The 16,290-nt window shown below is 43.6% G+C and overlaps 1 protein-coding gene across 20 annotated transcripts in view; it reads right to left on the bottom strand.

The window, feature by feature from the left end:
* RBFOX1 (RNA binding fox-1 homolog 1) overlaps positions 1–16,290 on the bottom strand; it is a 1,240,357-nt gene that overhangs the window by 93,971 nt on the left and 1,130,096 nt on the right. For 19 of the 20 annotated variants that reach the window (XM_056866488.1, XM_056866489.1, XM_056866490.1 and 16 more), the window contains 3 exons: positions 6,558–6,701; positions 4,760–4,813; positions 240–332 (listed from right to left, as the gene is read on the bottom strand). In XM_056866488.1, the coding sequence (XP_056722466.1) occupies positions 240–332; positions 4,760–4,813; positions 6,558–6,701 (291 nt within the window). The remainder of the gene's footprint in view (positions 1–239; positions 333–4,759; positions 4,814–6,557; positions 6,702–16,290) is intronic. The other variant, XM_056866492.1, reaches the window with a different exon arrangement.

Below are 16,290 nucleotides of genomic sequence, written 5' to 3'. Positions count from 1 at the left end.
ATTTTTTTAAAAAAAATTAATAAACCCAAGTAAGGCCAGATTATCTTTATTTATATATATTCTCACACATCCATATTGATATATATAAATAAATATATAGAGATATGTTTTTAAAAAAAAACAATGGGGAGGGGAAAAAGGGAAGCACACGGGACACTAACGATGCATCGGAAACAACAAATGAGAGTGAAGCAGACATTTATAAAAAAGATGAAAAGGAAAATATTTTGAACATGCACCTCGATTTTACGGCCCTCTACCACGGTGCCGTGTAATTTCTCCCTCGCCCTTTCGGCATCAGCACTATTTTCGAAAGTAACGAAACCAAATCCCTACATGCAGGTGGGAAGAGGGGGGAAAATAACATGCACATCATTATTTCAGACAATGACCACTTTTTGCTTATGTTCTCTTGTGTTTCTCTCTCTCTCTCTCTGTCTCTCTCTCACTTTCTGTCCCTCTTTAATTTAATAGGCTCTCGTTCTTGCTTCATTTCTGTAACATGCAAATTAGAAAAATTATAATCGTACCGAGATGTGCAATTAATAAAGCGACCCAATGTGAACAACTTTTTCTCTCTCTCTCTCTCTTTCTCCCTCTCTCTTTCATCAGTTAGAGCATATCCCCTGAAGAATGTCAAAGAATGAACACCAAGATACCTTTTTATTTATTTATTTACTGTGCCTCTAAATTGTCGCTACAGAGGAAAAAAAAGAAATCTAATGGGAAAAAAAAAAGAAACATCTAAATCAATGGAGCGATGTTATCACGGAGGAAAAAAATAAATTGTGAGAAAAAGAAAGCGAACCACTTTTGGACAGCATGCAGATTTTTGATCAACTGGTCGTTAAGTACAAACCAAAAAAAGTGTGCAACAAATTTCAACGCCAAATGCAAATCTAATCTAGAACATTGGCCAGTTACTCATGCCGTTGTGAGGGGTTTTTTTGGAAAAAAAAAACATGTTTGTCATGCAACACTAGGGTTGTTTGTAATTTTGTCTGGGTCTACAACCTTTCCTTTTTTTTTCTCCTTAAAAAAAAGGGAAGAAAATAAGCACCGCCAACAAAACAAAGTTGAGGTTGAAATAAACTTTCCTGACTCTCACAAAAGATAAAGCGGAATTATGTGATATGAGTAAAGAAAGAACATAATTCAGAAATGCAACCAATTGGAGCAATGTTCAACTATTGCCATTCTCAAATGTTCCTTTTTTTCAGTTGCACCATGGCTCACGCATCTGACATTGGGTCGATTTACACATGGCCCGGGCATGCACATTTGACATGCAGCAGAGTGTCAGAGCAAGCCACCGGCTCACGCACCTTGCGCTGAGGCCCAGGATGTTTGGTGTAAATCGTGGCCTATGTGAGCGTACTTATGGCGTGGCTCTCCGCTGCACACGCCAAAGGGGGAGGGGGAAAGAGGGGCTAAGCCCTGGTTCACATTAAACATCCTCTGTAAAGTTTGGAGGGGGTTAACGCGTGGTCCCAATTCTTGCTCCCACACTCCACAGAATGCTGGACATACATGCTGGGGCTATGCGCGAAAAAAGCCCACTGTCGCTCCTACCACTATTATCATTAGAATTTGCTTAAAGTGTTACACATTGGCTGGATTCTCTTCACAAATCTCTCCCTCCCACCCACCTGGAAAGCACGGACTTCTGCAATCCCCAGTGGATGGAAGTAGGTCGTCCAAAGCAGCGCAACGCGCGGCGACCTCTGCAGCTAGAAGACGCACACTGCCCCATAAGAGAGGGCTGCAGAGAGCATATCTAGCTACACATTAGGGCAAGCTAGTTGTCTTTGATTCTCGTGGCTCCTGCATACGTTATTGTTACTGTGAGAGGAAACTTGAATCAGTCGAGTCCTTGGTCTGCCGAGGTCCCCTTTTGGGGAGGTCGACGGCCTCCCACTTCCAGCCATTACGGGGCTTGGTATGTTCTGGGGCACTGGCCACCAGACAGGATTATCTCAGAGGGCATCTGCTCACCAGGAAAAGGAAACCTTGCGCAAAATAATTATAAATATGGGGTACCCGGGTGCCCGAATACATCTGGCAATCGTGGCCGGGGAACACCGAATCCACTTTGCGACCCAAAAATAGAGTCAAAAACTCATCCGGCCCAAATCCTCCCGTTTGTGTACAACTTTAAGCAATTCATGATCATCTAACTCCGCTGTTGTTTTAATGTCATGTTCCCACAGATACACACTTGCATTTTAAGCTTCCAGACATTTCACCTACAACTGACAGCAAAAGTTGACATTTCAATGATTTAAAAATCTTTTTTTTTTAAGACAAACAACCCACTTGGTGATCAGAATGCAGCCCAACTTTTTGAAACAACCTGACATTTCTTTTTCGCTCTCCCCACCCTTCCCCAAATAAAACCACTTTACTACAAGAGAGGAATGACTGTTTAAAAGAAGAGGGTCTTGGCTTCATCTACAGATTGACATAATAGGAACGGAAAGTTTTATGACTGACTTTCTGGTTGCTGGAGACCCTGTGGCTATACAGAGCATACCAGAATTCTACGGTGCTCCTGGGGTTGTGTGAACACTGGCATTACAACCGTAGCAAAATGTTACACGTGCACTGTTTTGTTTTTGCCCAGTTAGTACAAGGTACTTCTCCCACCAGGGGAGGGGACTACCTCTGGTGTGGGTGAGAAAGGCTTGTAGCCAAAAGACCATGACAGATGTAGGACACTGTTGGCTTGACAGCAGTACATGTGAAAGAGATCTGGGAGTCTTAGTGGACCACAAACTGAACATGAGTCAACAGTGTGATATGGTGGCTAAGAAGGCCAGTGCAATTCTGGGCTGCATCAATAAGAGTATTGTGTCTAGATCAAGGGAAGTAATACTACCACTGTATTCTGCATTGGTCAGACCTCACTTGGAAGACTGTGTCCAGTTTTGGGCTCCACAATTTAAGAAGGATGTTGACAAGTTGGAGTGTGTCCAGAGGAGGGCGACCAGAATGGTCAAAGGTCTGGAATCTATGAGGAGAGACTTAAGGAGCTGAGTTTGTTTAGTCTGGAGAAGAGAAGGTTGAGGGGTGACATGATAGCCATGTTTAAATATCTGAAGGGATGCCATGTTAATGAGGGAACAAGCTTGTTCTCTGTTGCTCCAGAGACTAGCACACGGAGTAATGGATTTAAACTAAGAGAAAAGCGATTCCACCTAAACATTAGGAAGAACTTTCTGACGGTGAGGGCTGTTCGACGGTGGAATGTGCTGCCTTGGAGGGTGGTGGAGTCCCTGTCTTTGGAGGTCTTTAAGCAGAGGTTGGATGGCCATCTGTCAGGAGCGCTTTGATTGTGGGATCCTGCATGGCAGGGGGGTTGGACTCAATGGCCCTTGTGGCCTCTTCCAAACTTGCGTGATTTTGTGATTTTGTGATCTAAGCATGACGGTCTTTCCTCTCTTTCAGTACTGGTGGGTTTACTCATGTAGACAGCACAGTGGTGAGGTTTGACCCCTTGTACCTTCTGCCACCATGCACATAGCCTAGAATGAGAACTCTCACATGTAAGCCCTTGTCTGTACCATTTCATGTGGATCTGTACCACTTTTCATTGCTGGATGTTTGCATAATGGCATAGGCACATGAGATCAAGGCTTCCCTCTGTGCCCCACTGGGTATATAACTTATGCATTCAGGCCATGGGTGACCCAGCTGCCAGAGATCACATAACTGACAATCTCCAAGGATTGGGTGAAGCAGCTCCATTCCACTAATAGCAGTGCTTTCCCCAGGAGCAAGGAGCCTTCTCTAGATGTCCCCTTCATCGGCATAAAATCGTGTTGAAACAACAGATGGTTTCTTGCACCAAAGGAAAGTCCCACCATTAGTGGAATGGATCTGTGGTCTCCAACCTATGGAGTACAGCTAGATTTGAGTTCAGTAGCACCTCAGAGACAGATGAGATTGTCTGGGTATAAGCTGTTGAGAGTCAAAGTTCCCTCTGTCATACGACAAGGGAGCGGTGCCTTTCGAAAGCTTCTACCCCGAAAATTTTGCCGGTCTTCAAGGGGCTATTGGACTTGAATCGAGCTGTTCTACTGCAGAACAGCATGGCTACTCTCTAAAATAACCTACGGAGAAGTATCCCTTGCTTCTAAAATAAGACATTTTCAAACAGTGCAGACTAACTCTCTTACTTGGTTACACAAATGCAAAAAACACCTTGAATGTAAATGGGTTAGCATACTGAAATTTTTAACTAACCGGGAAAACATCTGCACTTTCGTAGTCAGGAACAATCACAACTGATCAAGTAATTACTCCAGAGGATATTAGATTATATTACTTGCTTCCATTTCAAAGCAGAATGTATACCTATTCTAACAATCTCCCCCCGCCCCTTGCTTTCTGCAAGCTTGAACTAATTTCGCAAAAAACGAGCAAGGCAATTATCAGGGAAGTAGGAAGAATCGGCAGACAACATTTGATTATATTTAAAAGCAGAAAGCAATATTCCCATTTAACCGGTGACAGTTTATCGTAGTTAAAATTATCCCCTTTTAAAGGATTCAAAATGAGGCCGATGAATTTCATGCTGTTTGGGAAATTGACAAAAAAAAAAAAAAAAAAAAAAAGGAAGGGAGAGAAGCCCAATAGATGTTTCGATTAAAGTGGATACTTAAGAAGGGTTTATTACAGGAGTGCAGATGCTTTCTCTTTGACATATCAAATACTTCACACAAATTAAGCGTTTCCACAGGTGGATTCGGCTGCTTACCTTGGAGCCTCGCTCATTAAAAATAATTTCAACATCTAAGATTTTACCAAATTGCTGCAAAGAAACAAAGAAGACACATAAGCGAATTTAAAAAAAAAATTTTTTTTAGGAACATTTAAAATGGTACCACGGGAAGCTCCCCCCCGCCCAGTTTGGGAGGAGATATTAGCCGGATGCTGAAACGCAGCTGATTGAAATAAATGCCGGAGCCCCATGAGCATGCGAGTGCATGCACGGAGCTCCCTTGCAGCAAAGTCTGCTCTGTGCATTTAAATAGAGGGGAAAGCCCTGTACACCCACGGCTTTTGCATATCTAGAGATGCCCACTCTTGAGAAAGCTGGTGTGGAGGCCTTTGCCAGAGAGAGAGCACCCTACAGAGGATGTAACTGGTTAGGGAAGCATTGGAGGGCAGAGAAGAAGAAGAAGAGGAAGAGGAGGAGGAGTTGTTGTTGGTTTTTATATGCCGACTTTCTCTACCACTTAAGGAAGAATCAAACTGGCTTACAATCACCTTCCCCTCCGCACAACAGACACCCTGTGAGGTAGGAGGGGCTGAGTGTGACTAGCCCAAGGTCACCCAGCTGGCTTCGTGTGGAGGAGAGGGGAAACCAACCCGGTTCACCAGATTAGTGTCTGCCACTCATGTGGAGGAGTGGGGAATCAAACCCGGTTCACCAGATTAGAGTCCTCCGCTCCAAACCACTGCTCTTAATGAAGAAGAAGAAGAAGAAGAGTTGGTTTTTATATGCCAATTTTCTCTACCTTTTAAAGAGAATCAAACCGGCTTACAATCTCCTTCCCTTCCTCTCCTCACAACAGGCACCTTGTGAGGTAGGTGAGGCTGAGAGAGCTCGAAGAGAACTGTGACAAGCCCAAGGTTGCGGTACAAGTAAACAACAACTGTCGCCATTGCTTCTGTCCATCACTCAGCAGGAGTTGTAGCATGCTTATCCGTTCCCAACCAAACGGGTCCCTGAACTACAACTGTGTAATTAGGTGTTTTTTCTCTGAATCAAACAACAGCTATAACTTGCACAAACTGAACAGTATTTACCACGAATAAGCTGGAGAAATCCCCCCTCCCTTTTTGTCCCTGACACATTTTTACAGTGCGACATTTTCTAATACATCACTCATAGTGTCACGTTTGCCTATTTCATGTGTCATTAACGAGGCGGCGCGAAGCTGTACACTGCACGGAAACACAAACAATGCGCCAAAAGGAAAGGCCAGGAAAGGAGCACCCAAGGGAAACACCAGGAACCCAAGCGCTGCTGGAAATGTGTCTCGCAGGCAGGCGAAGCTCCAGTCCACTGACGCTTTCGTAGTGGAAGATGGGAGTCCACGTGGGTTGTTTTCCATGCTCAGTTTCACCTTAAAGGTAAAGGTAAAGGTCCCCTGTGCAAGCACCGGGTCATTCCTGACCCATGGGGTGACGTCACATCCCGACGTTTACTAGGCAGACTTTGTTTACGGGGTGGTTTGCCAGTGCCTTCCCCAGTCGTCTTCCCTTTACCCCCAGCAAGCTGGGTCCTCATTTGACCGACCTCGGAAGGATGGAAGGCTGAGTCAACCTTGAGCCGGCGACCTGAAACCGACTTCCGTCGGGATCGAACTCGGGTCATGAGCAGAGCTTTTGACTGCGGTACTGCAGCTTACCTCTCTGCGCCACGGGGCTCCTAGGTTTGACTTACAGCTGCAATGAAATATGAGACAGGGTCTCGGGACTGCAAGGGTTGACAGTCTGGGGAGGACCTTGCTTGTCAAATAGGGGGGACGGAGAGGGAAAATACTCACCCCAAACATTTGTCTGAGATCTGGATCTCGGAACCTGAAGGGTATATTTGAAACATGCAGCCGTTTCGGCTGTGATTTATTGTCTGTGTTTTCCGAGGATTGTGTTTGTTGTTGGCCGTCGGTCTGCGCTGCGTCATCTGTCTGCTAAAAAAATTAAAGAAAGGGGGGGGGGAGAAATAAAGTTAATCAAACTTCCCGCATTGCTCTTCTACCAGAAGATTCTTCACCCACCCCGAAAACATCAGCGCAGCTCAGATCGCTGGTAAAATGAACAGTGGAATAATGAAAGAATAACTGATCCAATCAAACAAATTAAGACAGAGAATGTCTGGCCTTTAGATGCATAATCAAACGGCCAATTTTAATACATAAGCGATGATCAGATTTCAAGAAGTGGGTATCACAAGTAGCTTAATAGTACCAAATCATGTCTGCTCCATGGCTGGTACATGAGAACGTGTGTCATTGGCACCTTACCTTGCCCCCAAACACAATCCATCCATTACTTGAGGGGAGGGGCCGTGGCTCAGTGGTAGAGCATTGGCTTACATAAGAACATTTTGAGCACTTAAGGAGTTCTGCCCAAAGGGATATTGGTAGTGAATTTGGAGGGGCCCCTGCCAGATTAAGTTAAGAACATAAGAAAAGCCCTGCTGGATCAGACCAAGGCCCATCAAGTCCAGCAGTCTGTTCCCACAGTGGCCACCCAAGTGCCTCTGGGAAGCCTCCAAACAAGATGACTGTAGCAGAATTATCCTGCTTATATTCCACAGCACCTAATATATTCGGCATGCTCCTCTGACCCTGGAGAGAATAGGTATGCATCATGACCAGTATCAATTTTTACTAGTAGCCATGAATACCCCTTTCCTCCATGAACATGTCCACTCCCCTCTTCAAGCCTTCCAAGTTGGCAGCCATCACCACATTTTGGGGCAGGGAGTTCCACAATTTAACTATGCGTTGTGTGAAAAAAAATACTTCCTTTTATCTGTTTTGAATCTCTCACCCTCCAGCTTCAGCAGATGACCCCGCGTTCTAGTATTATGCTTGATACGCAGAAGGTCCCAGGTTCAATCCCCGGCATCTGCAGTTAAAGGGACCAGGCAAGTAGGTGATGTGAAAGACCTCTGCCTGAGACCCTGGAGAGCCGTTGCCGGTTTGAGTAGGCAATACTGACTGTGATGGACCAAGGGTCTGATTCAGTAGAAGGCAGCCTGATGTGTACTCCCACTCACAATTGCGATGCAGATAGCAGGCTCACACTGCAATCTGAAGCAGAATCAGACCCATCGGAGTCCACCGAGGTCAATGGGCTTAGAAGGAGGTAACTCCGCTTAGGGATGCGCTGTTAGAGACCCGCTGCACAGAACACCCGAAAGCAATTAATTTCATTATATCATCTGAAGATTAAAATGAATTGTCTTTTGTAAAACAGAATGTTAAAAACGCTCCGGGCCGTTTCTTTCTTTCTTTCTTTCTTTTTAAAAAACAATTCCACAACAATATGGAATACCTAATTAATCATACTGTAGGATATGTATATATACACATTTATGGGTAAGGACATTTTTGAATGCTCATGGACTTAATTTACTGGCACAACTAACAGAGGATGAAAGAAGATGGATGGAGTAGAAGAGAGAAAGAGAGGAAAAACCCTCTCTTTTCATGCTGGTGGGTTTTTTTGTACTTTCTGGGGGGCATTTTCTAAGTTTGCTGAAAAACTTGGTTGCCACTGGAAGTACACAGTTCACCATGGCTGTACACAAATCAACGTTCAAATAAATTAATCCCTGGCTGAAACGGCAGTGACTTGTCTGCTCACGGCTGTTCACCAATAGACCCCAAGACTACCAAATGGTCTTCAGTCGAAACTTTTTGCATTCTATGTCCAGATACCTGACTGTTTCAAGAGAACCATTTCTTGTCCACCTTTTAGCTCCACAAGATGAAACACAGCATCGACGAGGCATCCCGAGGAGTATGGAGTAAAATTCTGGGGGGGAAACCTGCGTGCCTTGGGGGAAAAAGGAAGCTATTCAGATTGGAGTCGCTGGGAAATGCGCTTTGTCACTTACTAAGATACGAGGCCTGGCTAAGAGGTCTCCTTCCAAAAGTACTTTCAGGCAAGTCTGGGGAACAGATTCGCAATCCTGCTAAGGAAATTTTGGGAGAAGCAGCCCTCAACGCCATGAAATATCTTCTACAGATTATCATTCTTCTTTAGGTTTGCCAATCTCCAGGCGGTAAGAACAAAGCAGACACCACTGTACCAATACAACAAAGTTGGGAAATAGGTACAAGAGCGACACAATATAAATTCAAGGTGCAAAAATAGTATATTCAAAAGCTACCATATCTCAACATGTCACAAAGTGATAAGCAATCAGTACAAAAAATCCTACACAAATTCATCTCAAGATACAAAATGCTTCATCAGTGTGATGCTTCAATAATATCTGTTTCAGATGAAAGGGGGATACGGCCGTTTCAAAATTCTTCAGTATAAGTTCTTCTTCAGTCCCCACTATAAGTATATGAGTTTTTGTCATATATGTATAGAATGTATGTTTTCGTATATATGTTTTGGTATAAATGTATATGTTATTTATTATATGTTTCTAGTTTCCACTATAATTATATGAGTTTTTGTCATATATGTATATAATGTATGTTTTCGTATATATGTTTTGGTATAAATGTATATGTTATTTATTATATGTTTCTAGTGGGGACTGAAGAAGAACTTATACTGAAGAATTTTGAAACGGCCGTATCCCCCTTTCATCTGAAACATATATTATTGAAGAATCACACTTATGAAGAAGCATTTTGTATCTTGAGATGAATTTGTAGAGGATTTTTTGTACTGATTGTTTATCACTTTGTGACATGTTGAGACATGATAGCTTTTGAATATACTATTTTTGCACCTTGAATTTATATTGTGTCGCTCTTGTACCAATCTCCAGGTGGTGGCTGGAGATCTCCTGGGTTTACATCTTATCTCCAGGAGACAGAGATCAGCTCCCCTGGAGAAAATTGCTGCGTGGAAAGCTCCCAGTTCATCCCTGTCCATGCCAGGGTCTGGCTAGAATAAGGGTCAGAACAGTGATATGGCCAATGCTAACAGCAGGCGCCTAGTGCCTAATTATAATACATCGACACCAAAGCTTCAACATCAGCAAAAGAAAACCTTCAGAACAGGAGAATCATAAACTACACTGGGTATAACTAATTCTACAGGCAGCCGCAACAGCGCTCCCAGGACTTACTGAATCTTCTTGATATTTACCACGCCAACGTTGGGTGTTTGGTCACCCAGACTCGGGTGGGACAAAGAATCCCTCCACAAAACCTGAAATAATAGGTTCCAAGATAACTCGCTTGCGGGTGGGGAAAAAAAGCTTCAAGCCTCACTCTATAAATCTATGCTATATATGTCAGCCATAATGTCCGGCGACTTTCTAGCCCAGAGATTTGAGGCATCATTTGTCATCTCTGCGGAAAAGGTCATTCCCACCCATTTGCTGCGTGACTTTTCAGGGGCTCCGCCGAGATGGTATTTTTAATTTAAAGGAAGCCTGATAAACAATTACGTCTCTTACTCGGGCTATCGACACCTGTGGCCTGGCGGGATGCTGGGGTGGGGAGGGTGCGCCTCCCAAATGGTACGCCACAGCAGCTATGCTCCTGTAGAAGCCACCCAGAGGAGCATTAGCGCGGCCATTAGCATATATAGACTATTAGCTGCTGACGTGCTTCCAGCCTTCCCAGCCCACAAACATCCCCTCCCTTTCCCCATTGTTGAAACTAAGCTGCTCCTTTGAAGATTGTTGAGTGCATTTCGCAACTTCTTTAATCTGGGGGCTCTGGGGCTCATTTTTCCATAATCATTTCTAACTCAATCAATAAGGCACAGCTACACAAGTTTAATCTTGGTGAAATTTGATTTAAGTATTGACAAATGGGCAGAGAAGCGCTACGTGGGGCAGGCATGCATCTTCACAAAAGAATGTGTCTTCGTATGTCAAATTTCATTTATCATTCCTTAGTCAATTTACATGCCTTTCCATGGCACAAGCGCTGGCTTTTCGTTGTCCCCCACCGCCGCCCTGCATGTTCAATACTTCATTTGGATGCTTCCACCAGCCTGCTTTTTTTTAGATGAGGGTCCCGATCCTGCATGAGCAGAAAGCAAAGTGTGGAGAAACTCCATCCAAAGGGCCCAGGTGAACACATGAACAGATGAAGCTGCCTTCTACTGAATCAGACCCTTGGTCCATCGAAGTCAGTATTGTCTGCTCAGACCGGCAGCGGCTCTCCAAAGTCTCAGGCAGAGGTCTTTCTCATCACCTACTTGCCCGGTCCCTTTAAGTGGAGATGCTGGGGATTGAGCCTGGGACCTTCTGCATGCCAAGCAGAGGCTCTACCACTGAGCCACAGCCCCTCTCCAGGGTCTCAGGCAGAGGTCTTTCTCATCACCTACTTGCCTAGTCCTTTTAACTGGAGATGCCAGGGATTGAACCTGGGACCCTTCTGCATGCCAAGCATATGCTCTATCACTCAGCCACAGCCCCTCCCCTAAAAGTGAATCTCCCCTTTCCCCACTAGGCTGTCTCTGCACCTTGTCTAGGGATGACTTTGAGTTTCTCACACTTGCTCTTTCAATACAAAGACCCTTCATGCGATTTCAAACCCACCTGCTGCAAATCTCAGGCTCAGTACTCTTTATTTTCACAATTACATACTTAAGGTACGTCAATTTTTGCTTCCTCAAACCATATTTTTTGGCTCCATAATGCATGCTTTTTTGACGTGTGTCAATAAATCAATGTTGCAAATTAACGCGTTAACATACACCTTGTCCATCTAAGGAGTGTATACTGAGCATTTATAAAAGATACGAGATATGTACCCAATGCAACCAAGCTGACAAACCTAACGGAAAAAAGCAGAGCTCTAGAACTGCCTGAAATATATGAACAAACAACAAAATAAACATGAAAACAGGGAACAAGGGCTCATTCCTAACTCGGAGCGCTGTATATTCTCATGTAACCAGCAGTGACATAGACAGAAGATGAATCAAATAAGACCTGGAAGTTAGGACAGACACAAGGAAGTACTCCATTCAAAATCCACTTACTGTCCAACCTTTTCTGGTAAGTTGGCAAACCTAGGTTTCCTTTTCTGGTAAGTTGGCAAACCTAGGTTTGCTACTGCAAAACCGTATGCACAGAGAAAGTCTCCAACATCATATTTCCAGTTCTGTCTCTCCCCCCCCCCCGCAATGCTTCAGCTAAACGTTGTGCGTTGCATGACATGCGCATCCTTCCGTGGTGCTTCCGCATTATTATGGGGTGTCAGTAGGCAGTCCCAAGACCAAAATATGAACAACGAAACAACAGAATTCACCAGCGGTTGTTCGCGACCATCCGTTCTTCGCAACCTTTGTCTGCAAGCTTGTGCAGAAAACACGTTGGTGTTATTCCTTTTTTAAAGAACAAGAGCATCCAACCATTTTATTTTATTTTCCTGCTGAACCAGTCATGTTATTTCTTAAAGTGGGGGAGGGGGAGAGAGAGAGAGAGAAAGAGAGAGAGAGAGAGAGACTTGTAAATGTCTTCCAGGCATTATTTGATTAAGTTGACAATATTATGTGAGCAATGGTTGAGCACCCACTGCACAGTTCTTTTGACCAAATTGATTTGTGTAATGAACACTTGCTCTATCTTTTGAATAGGCCTCGTGATTTAAGCAGTAATGCTGGAGAGCCAAGTGAATTTACAGCTCCTGCAGTTCTTCTCTTTCAATCCAGTGAGAATAGCCGGGGTGGCCAACGTAACCCAATACACTGCGCTATAAACGCAAGTTGGACGAATATCGGCCAGCTTTTGCAATATACCTATTTGATTTGATTTGTAAGCCTGATAAAAAAGCAATTGAGAAAGGTTCAGGACAAATTATATATACATACATATATACACAAACACGTACAAAGTCGGGCAAGAAAGGGGAAAAAATAATGATATTGAAGCGTACGGAGACATAACAAAATAATGCATTCTAAATCAACATCACATTTTTTGAAAGGTAGCACATTCTCAATTTAGAATGAAGCTGGGTTAGTGAAAAAAAATTCCCATTATATCAAGAGCTGAGTGAATAATTTCAATCCAAGACAACTACTTTGGAGCATGATTTGGTCTCCAAATGCAATCCCTGATCTGCCAAACATTCCTGGCATCAAGATGTTTGCCACACTCCCTAAAGGTGGCTGCATCTTCTGTACCCCAGCACTGATTTCCCCCCTTGAAATGTATACATTTTACAGCGTTATTTGCACAACAATCGACACAGTACATATATGTATAAGGAGAGGCACTATAGGCATGCATCGTACAAAATCCCTCCCTGGTACATCCTTTGCAGATGACGTGAATCCATCCACAAACCCAGCAGTGTGACACAAAGAATGGAATTGGTGGCCGAAAAAAAAATAGAGGAAGAAAAAGAGACAAAAATAAGGGGCACTGGTTCATCCCTAAATGCCGGGGAGGGCTGGGTTTCTGATAGCGCCTGGCAGGTAAGCCAAATGGCGCAATGCCAACCCATTTTGCTGCACCTATACAATGAATTTCCACATACAATGGACTCGGTAGCAACAGGTGTCAAATAGAATTGGTCCTATGCAAAACACCTCAGTTCTGGGCTAACCACTTCAGCTCCAGGTGAGATATTTTACACCTATTGCTGTTGAGTCAATTGTATGTGGAAATTGATTGTATATGTGAAGGAATGTACTGTATATGTAATGCACCTTACTTTCCTCTATTGTTGAACAATACACTCTAGGTATATAATTTTGGTCACAATATGAGAAGACAAGAGTCACTGGAAAAGACCATCATGCTAGGAAAAGTTGAGGGCAGCAGGAAAAGAGGAAGACCCAACAAGAGATGGATTGACTCTATAAAGGAAGCCACAGCCCTCAATTTGCAAGATCTGAGCAAGGCTGTCAAAGATAGGACATTTTGGAGGACTTTGATTCATAGGGTCGCCATGAGTCGGAAGCATTGCATTTTAGAGTCTCAGTGAACCGGACTCTTTTGGATTGGACCTGACTCAGACCTTTCAGATTTGCCCTCTACTGCTTGACGCCTTGGACTCTGCCTTAATCTGTGTTTGACCTTGGACTTTATCCTCTGACCACGCTGGCCACAGCTAGCTGCCTGACTCCGGATAGGCTATGAGAATGCCACCATTGGGGTGCCTCAAACCACATCATTGGTACATGGCATCGCTCGATCCATTTGTGACTCTATCCGCACTAAAGAGATGGGGGGGGGCATCCAGAGTGGTGTGCTCGGGCTAGTCCATGCATCCCCAGCAAACTATATGTTATCAATATGAAAAAGAGGATTTTAAATTGAGCATCAATCCCCTTTTAGTTGGAAGCAACAAGTGACAGGGCAGCGTTTCGTACCAGTCAAATCAAGGTTTTCGACAACTTAATTGCCATGTGTCTCTTCAAAAATTATATCTCGCATTAGGAAAATACAAGAAGATTCCACAATCGGAAAGGCTATGCCCTTGCAGGTCAGGAGACATCGAAACCCTCGAACATGTATTGTTCAGCTGTTCATTCTATCATGAGGCCCGTATTAAATTCATTGCTTCCCCGATCACTGAATTCCCTGATAAGCCAGTAGAGTTCCTGACTAAGAGGCTCCTGATGGGTGAAACTCCACACTTTTCACTCCCAACTGCCAAATTTTGTGCCATTGCAATTAAAGCTCGCAAAAATAGAATGGGAAAATGTCAAGTTAATTCTTGTGATTTGTTTTAATATCTTACATTTTAATATCATTAGTTTTTTTAAATCTAATTTTTGTAATTTATATTAGTTTTGCAGTTTTATTAAGTCAGATAATTTTAAGTATTAACCTTTGGCTGGTCAAACAGACTATCTCAATAAATATCTATCTATATCTCGCATTAAAAATGCAGTCTCATTTGCAAAGACGTTTCTTTATGCATTGATTTTCACTTCTGTGGGTTCAAGGGGCGGGGGATCACAATTTTTTTTTAGAAATCACAAACATTTTTTTTAATAGATTAGGATCTGGGAAACCCAGGTTCAAATCCCCTCTCTGCCATGGGAACTCATTGGGTAGCCTTGGGCAAGTGATGGACTCTCAGCCTTGTTGTGTGGATAAAATGGAGAGGAAAACAATGTCAGGTACTCTGGGTTCTCGTTGGGGAGAAAAGTGGAGTATAAACCCGGTAAATCAATAAATCCACCTGGTTGAAAATTTCAGAAAACCTTAGTCATCCCTCTACAAATAAAAGTCGTCACAAGAACACAAATGTGTGTGTGTGTGTGTGTGTGTGTAAAGTGCCGTCAAGTTGCAGCCGACTTATGGCGACCCCTTTTTTGGGGTTTTCATGGCAAGAGACTAACAGAGGTGGTTTGCCAGCGCCTTCCTCTGCACAGCAACCCTGGTATTCCTTGGTGGTCTCTCATCCAAATACTACCAGGGCTGACCCTGCTTGGCGTCTGAGATCTGACGAGATCAGGCTAGCCTGGGCCATCCAGGTCAGGGGAACACAAATACAGCAAGGACAAAATCGAATTTTGTGACAGAATGAGAATTTTTCAACTGCAAACCCCCCAATACATTTTGTGAAGTTCTATGTTGCGGAATTAGCTTCTAAATTCAGATTTGAAGACAGCGTGTTCCTCCCCAAACCCTGATTGTTTGGACGTTGATTCGAGCTTCAAACAAATACCTTTGTTCCTTTGTACGTAGGGAAGGGCAGTCTGGCCCGTGCGATATGCCCGCCAGAAGGACCGTGCGGTGTGTTTACCTTGGGCAAATTGCAACGGACTCGAAAGTCTGGTGTTTCCCCCTGCAAACAAGACTAATGTCACACACATAAAACCCCTTCCTGTCGGAGCCGTGTTTATACAGCCTACCGCTGAGCCAGCTTGCTGAATGCCGGAGCGCCTTGCTGAGAAAGAATGGCTGATTGCTACATCGGATGTCACAAGGAAATAAAAAGTGACAAGATGATGAAAGGGTTGCTTTTCTTGACCCACCGGAGGATCACCACCTTTCTCCGAAACCCCGCTGAACCGCCTTTCGTTTGCACAGAGCTGCGCCTTACCAGGAGCCCTGTTCTTTTACATTCCTAAAAAAGCAATTCCAGAGCATCCCCCCCCTCGAAATAAAAATACTTCTGGAATAGTGGTGAGCTGATATCTTTCCTGAGGGGGTGTGGTAAAGGTAAAGGTGCAAGCACCGGGTCATTCCTGACCCATGGGGTGACGTCACATTTACTAGGCAGACTATAATAATAATTTATTGCAGTCATAGACCAGTAAATATAATATTGCATTGCTATGCTACAAATCCAAAATTTCAAACCTTGCATTTAAAAAAAAAACTGGGAACAAGACAAATAAAAAACAGATGAAATACTATTCGCAGTATAAAACTTGGAGCAGAGTTTCTATACTTATTAAATTTCCTTATCCTTTCCATAGGTCCTTTTCTTGTTCCGGGCTTCAATTACACCAGCACAAAAATTGGCCTCTTGTTTTGAGATAGTAAGGTTTTCGTCAATTAATAATTTATCCAGCCATACCTGCTCTGGACTTTCTGTGAATTTAACTATTATAGGATGGACAAACTTAACCCTCAGACCACTATAATATGGGCAT

Source organism: Euleptes europaea, chromosome 21 (genome assembly GCF_029931775.1).
Source record: "Euleptes europaea isolate rEulEur1 chromosome 21, rEulEur1.hap1, whole genome shotgun sequence".
Taxonomy (NCBI): Eukaryota; Metazoa; Chordata; class Lepidosauria; order Squamata; family Sphaerodactylidae; genus Euleptes; species Euleptes europaea.
Note: the sequence above shows the minus strand (reverse complement) of the source record. Positions and strands in the feature narration are given on the sequence as shown.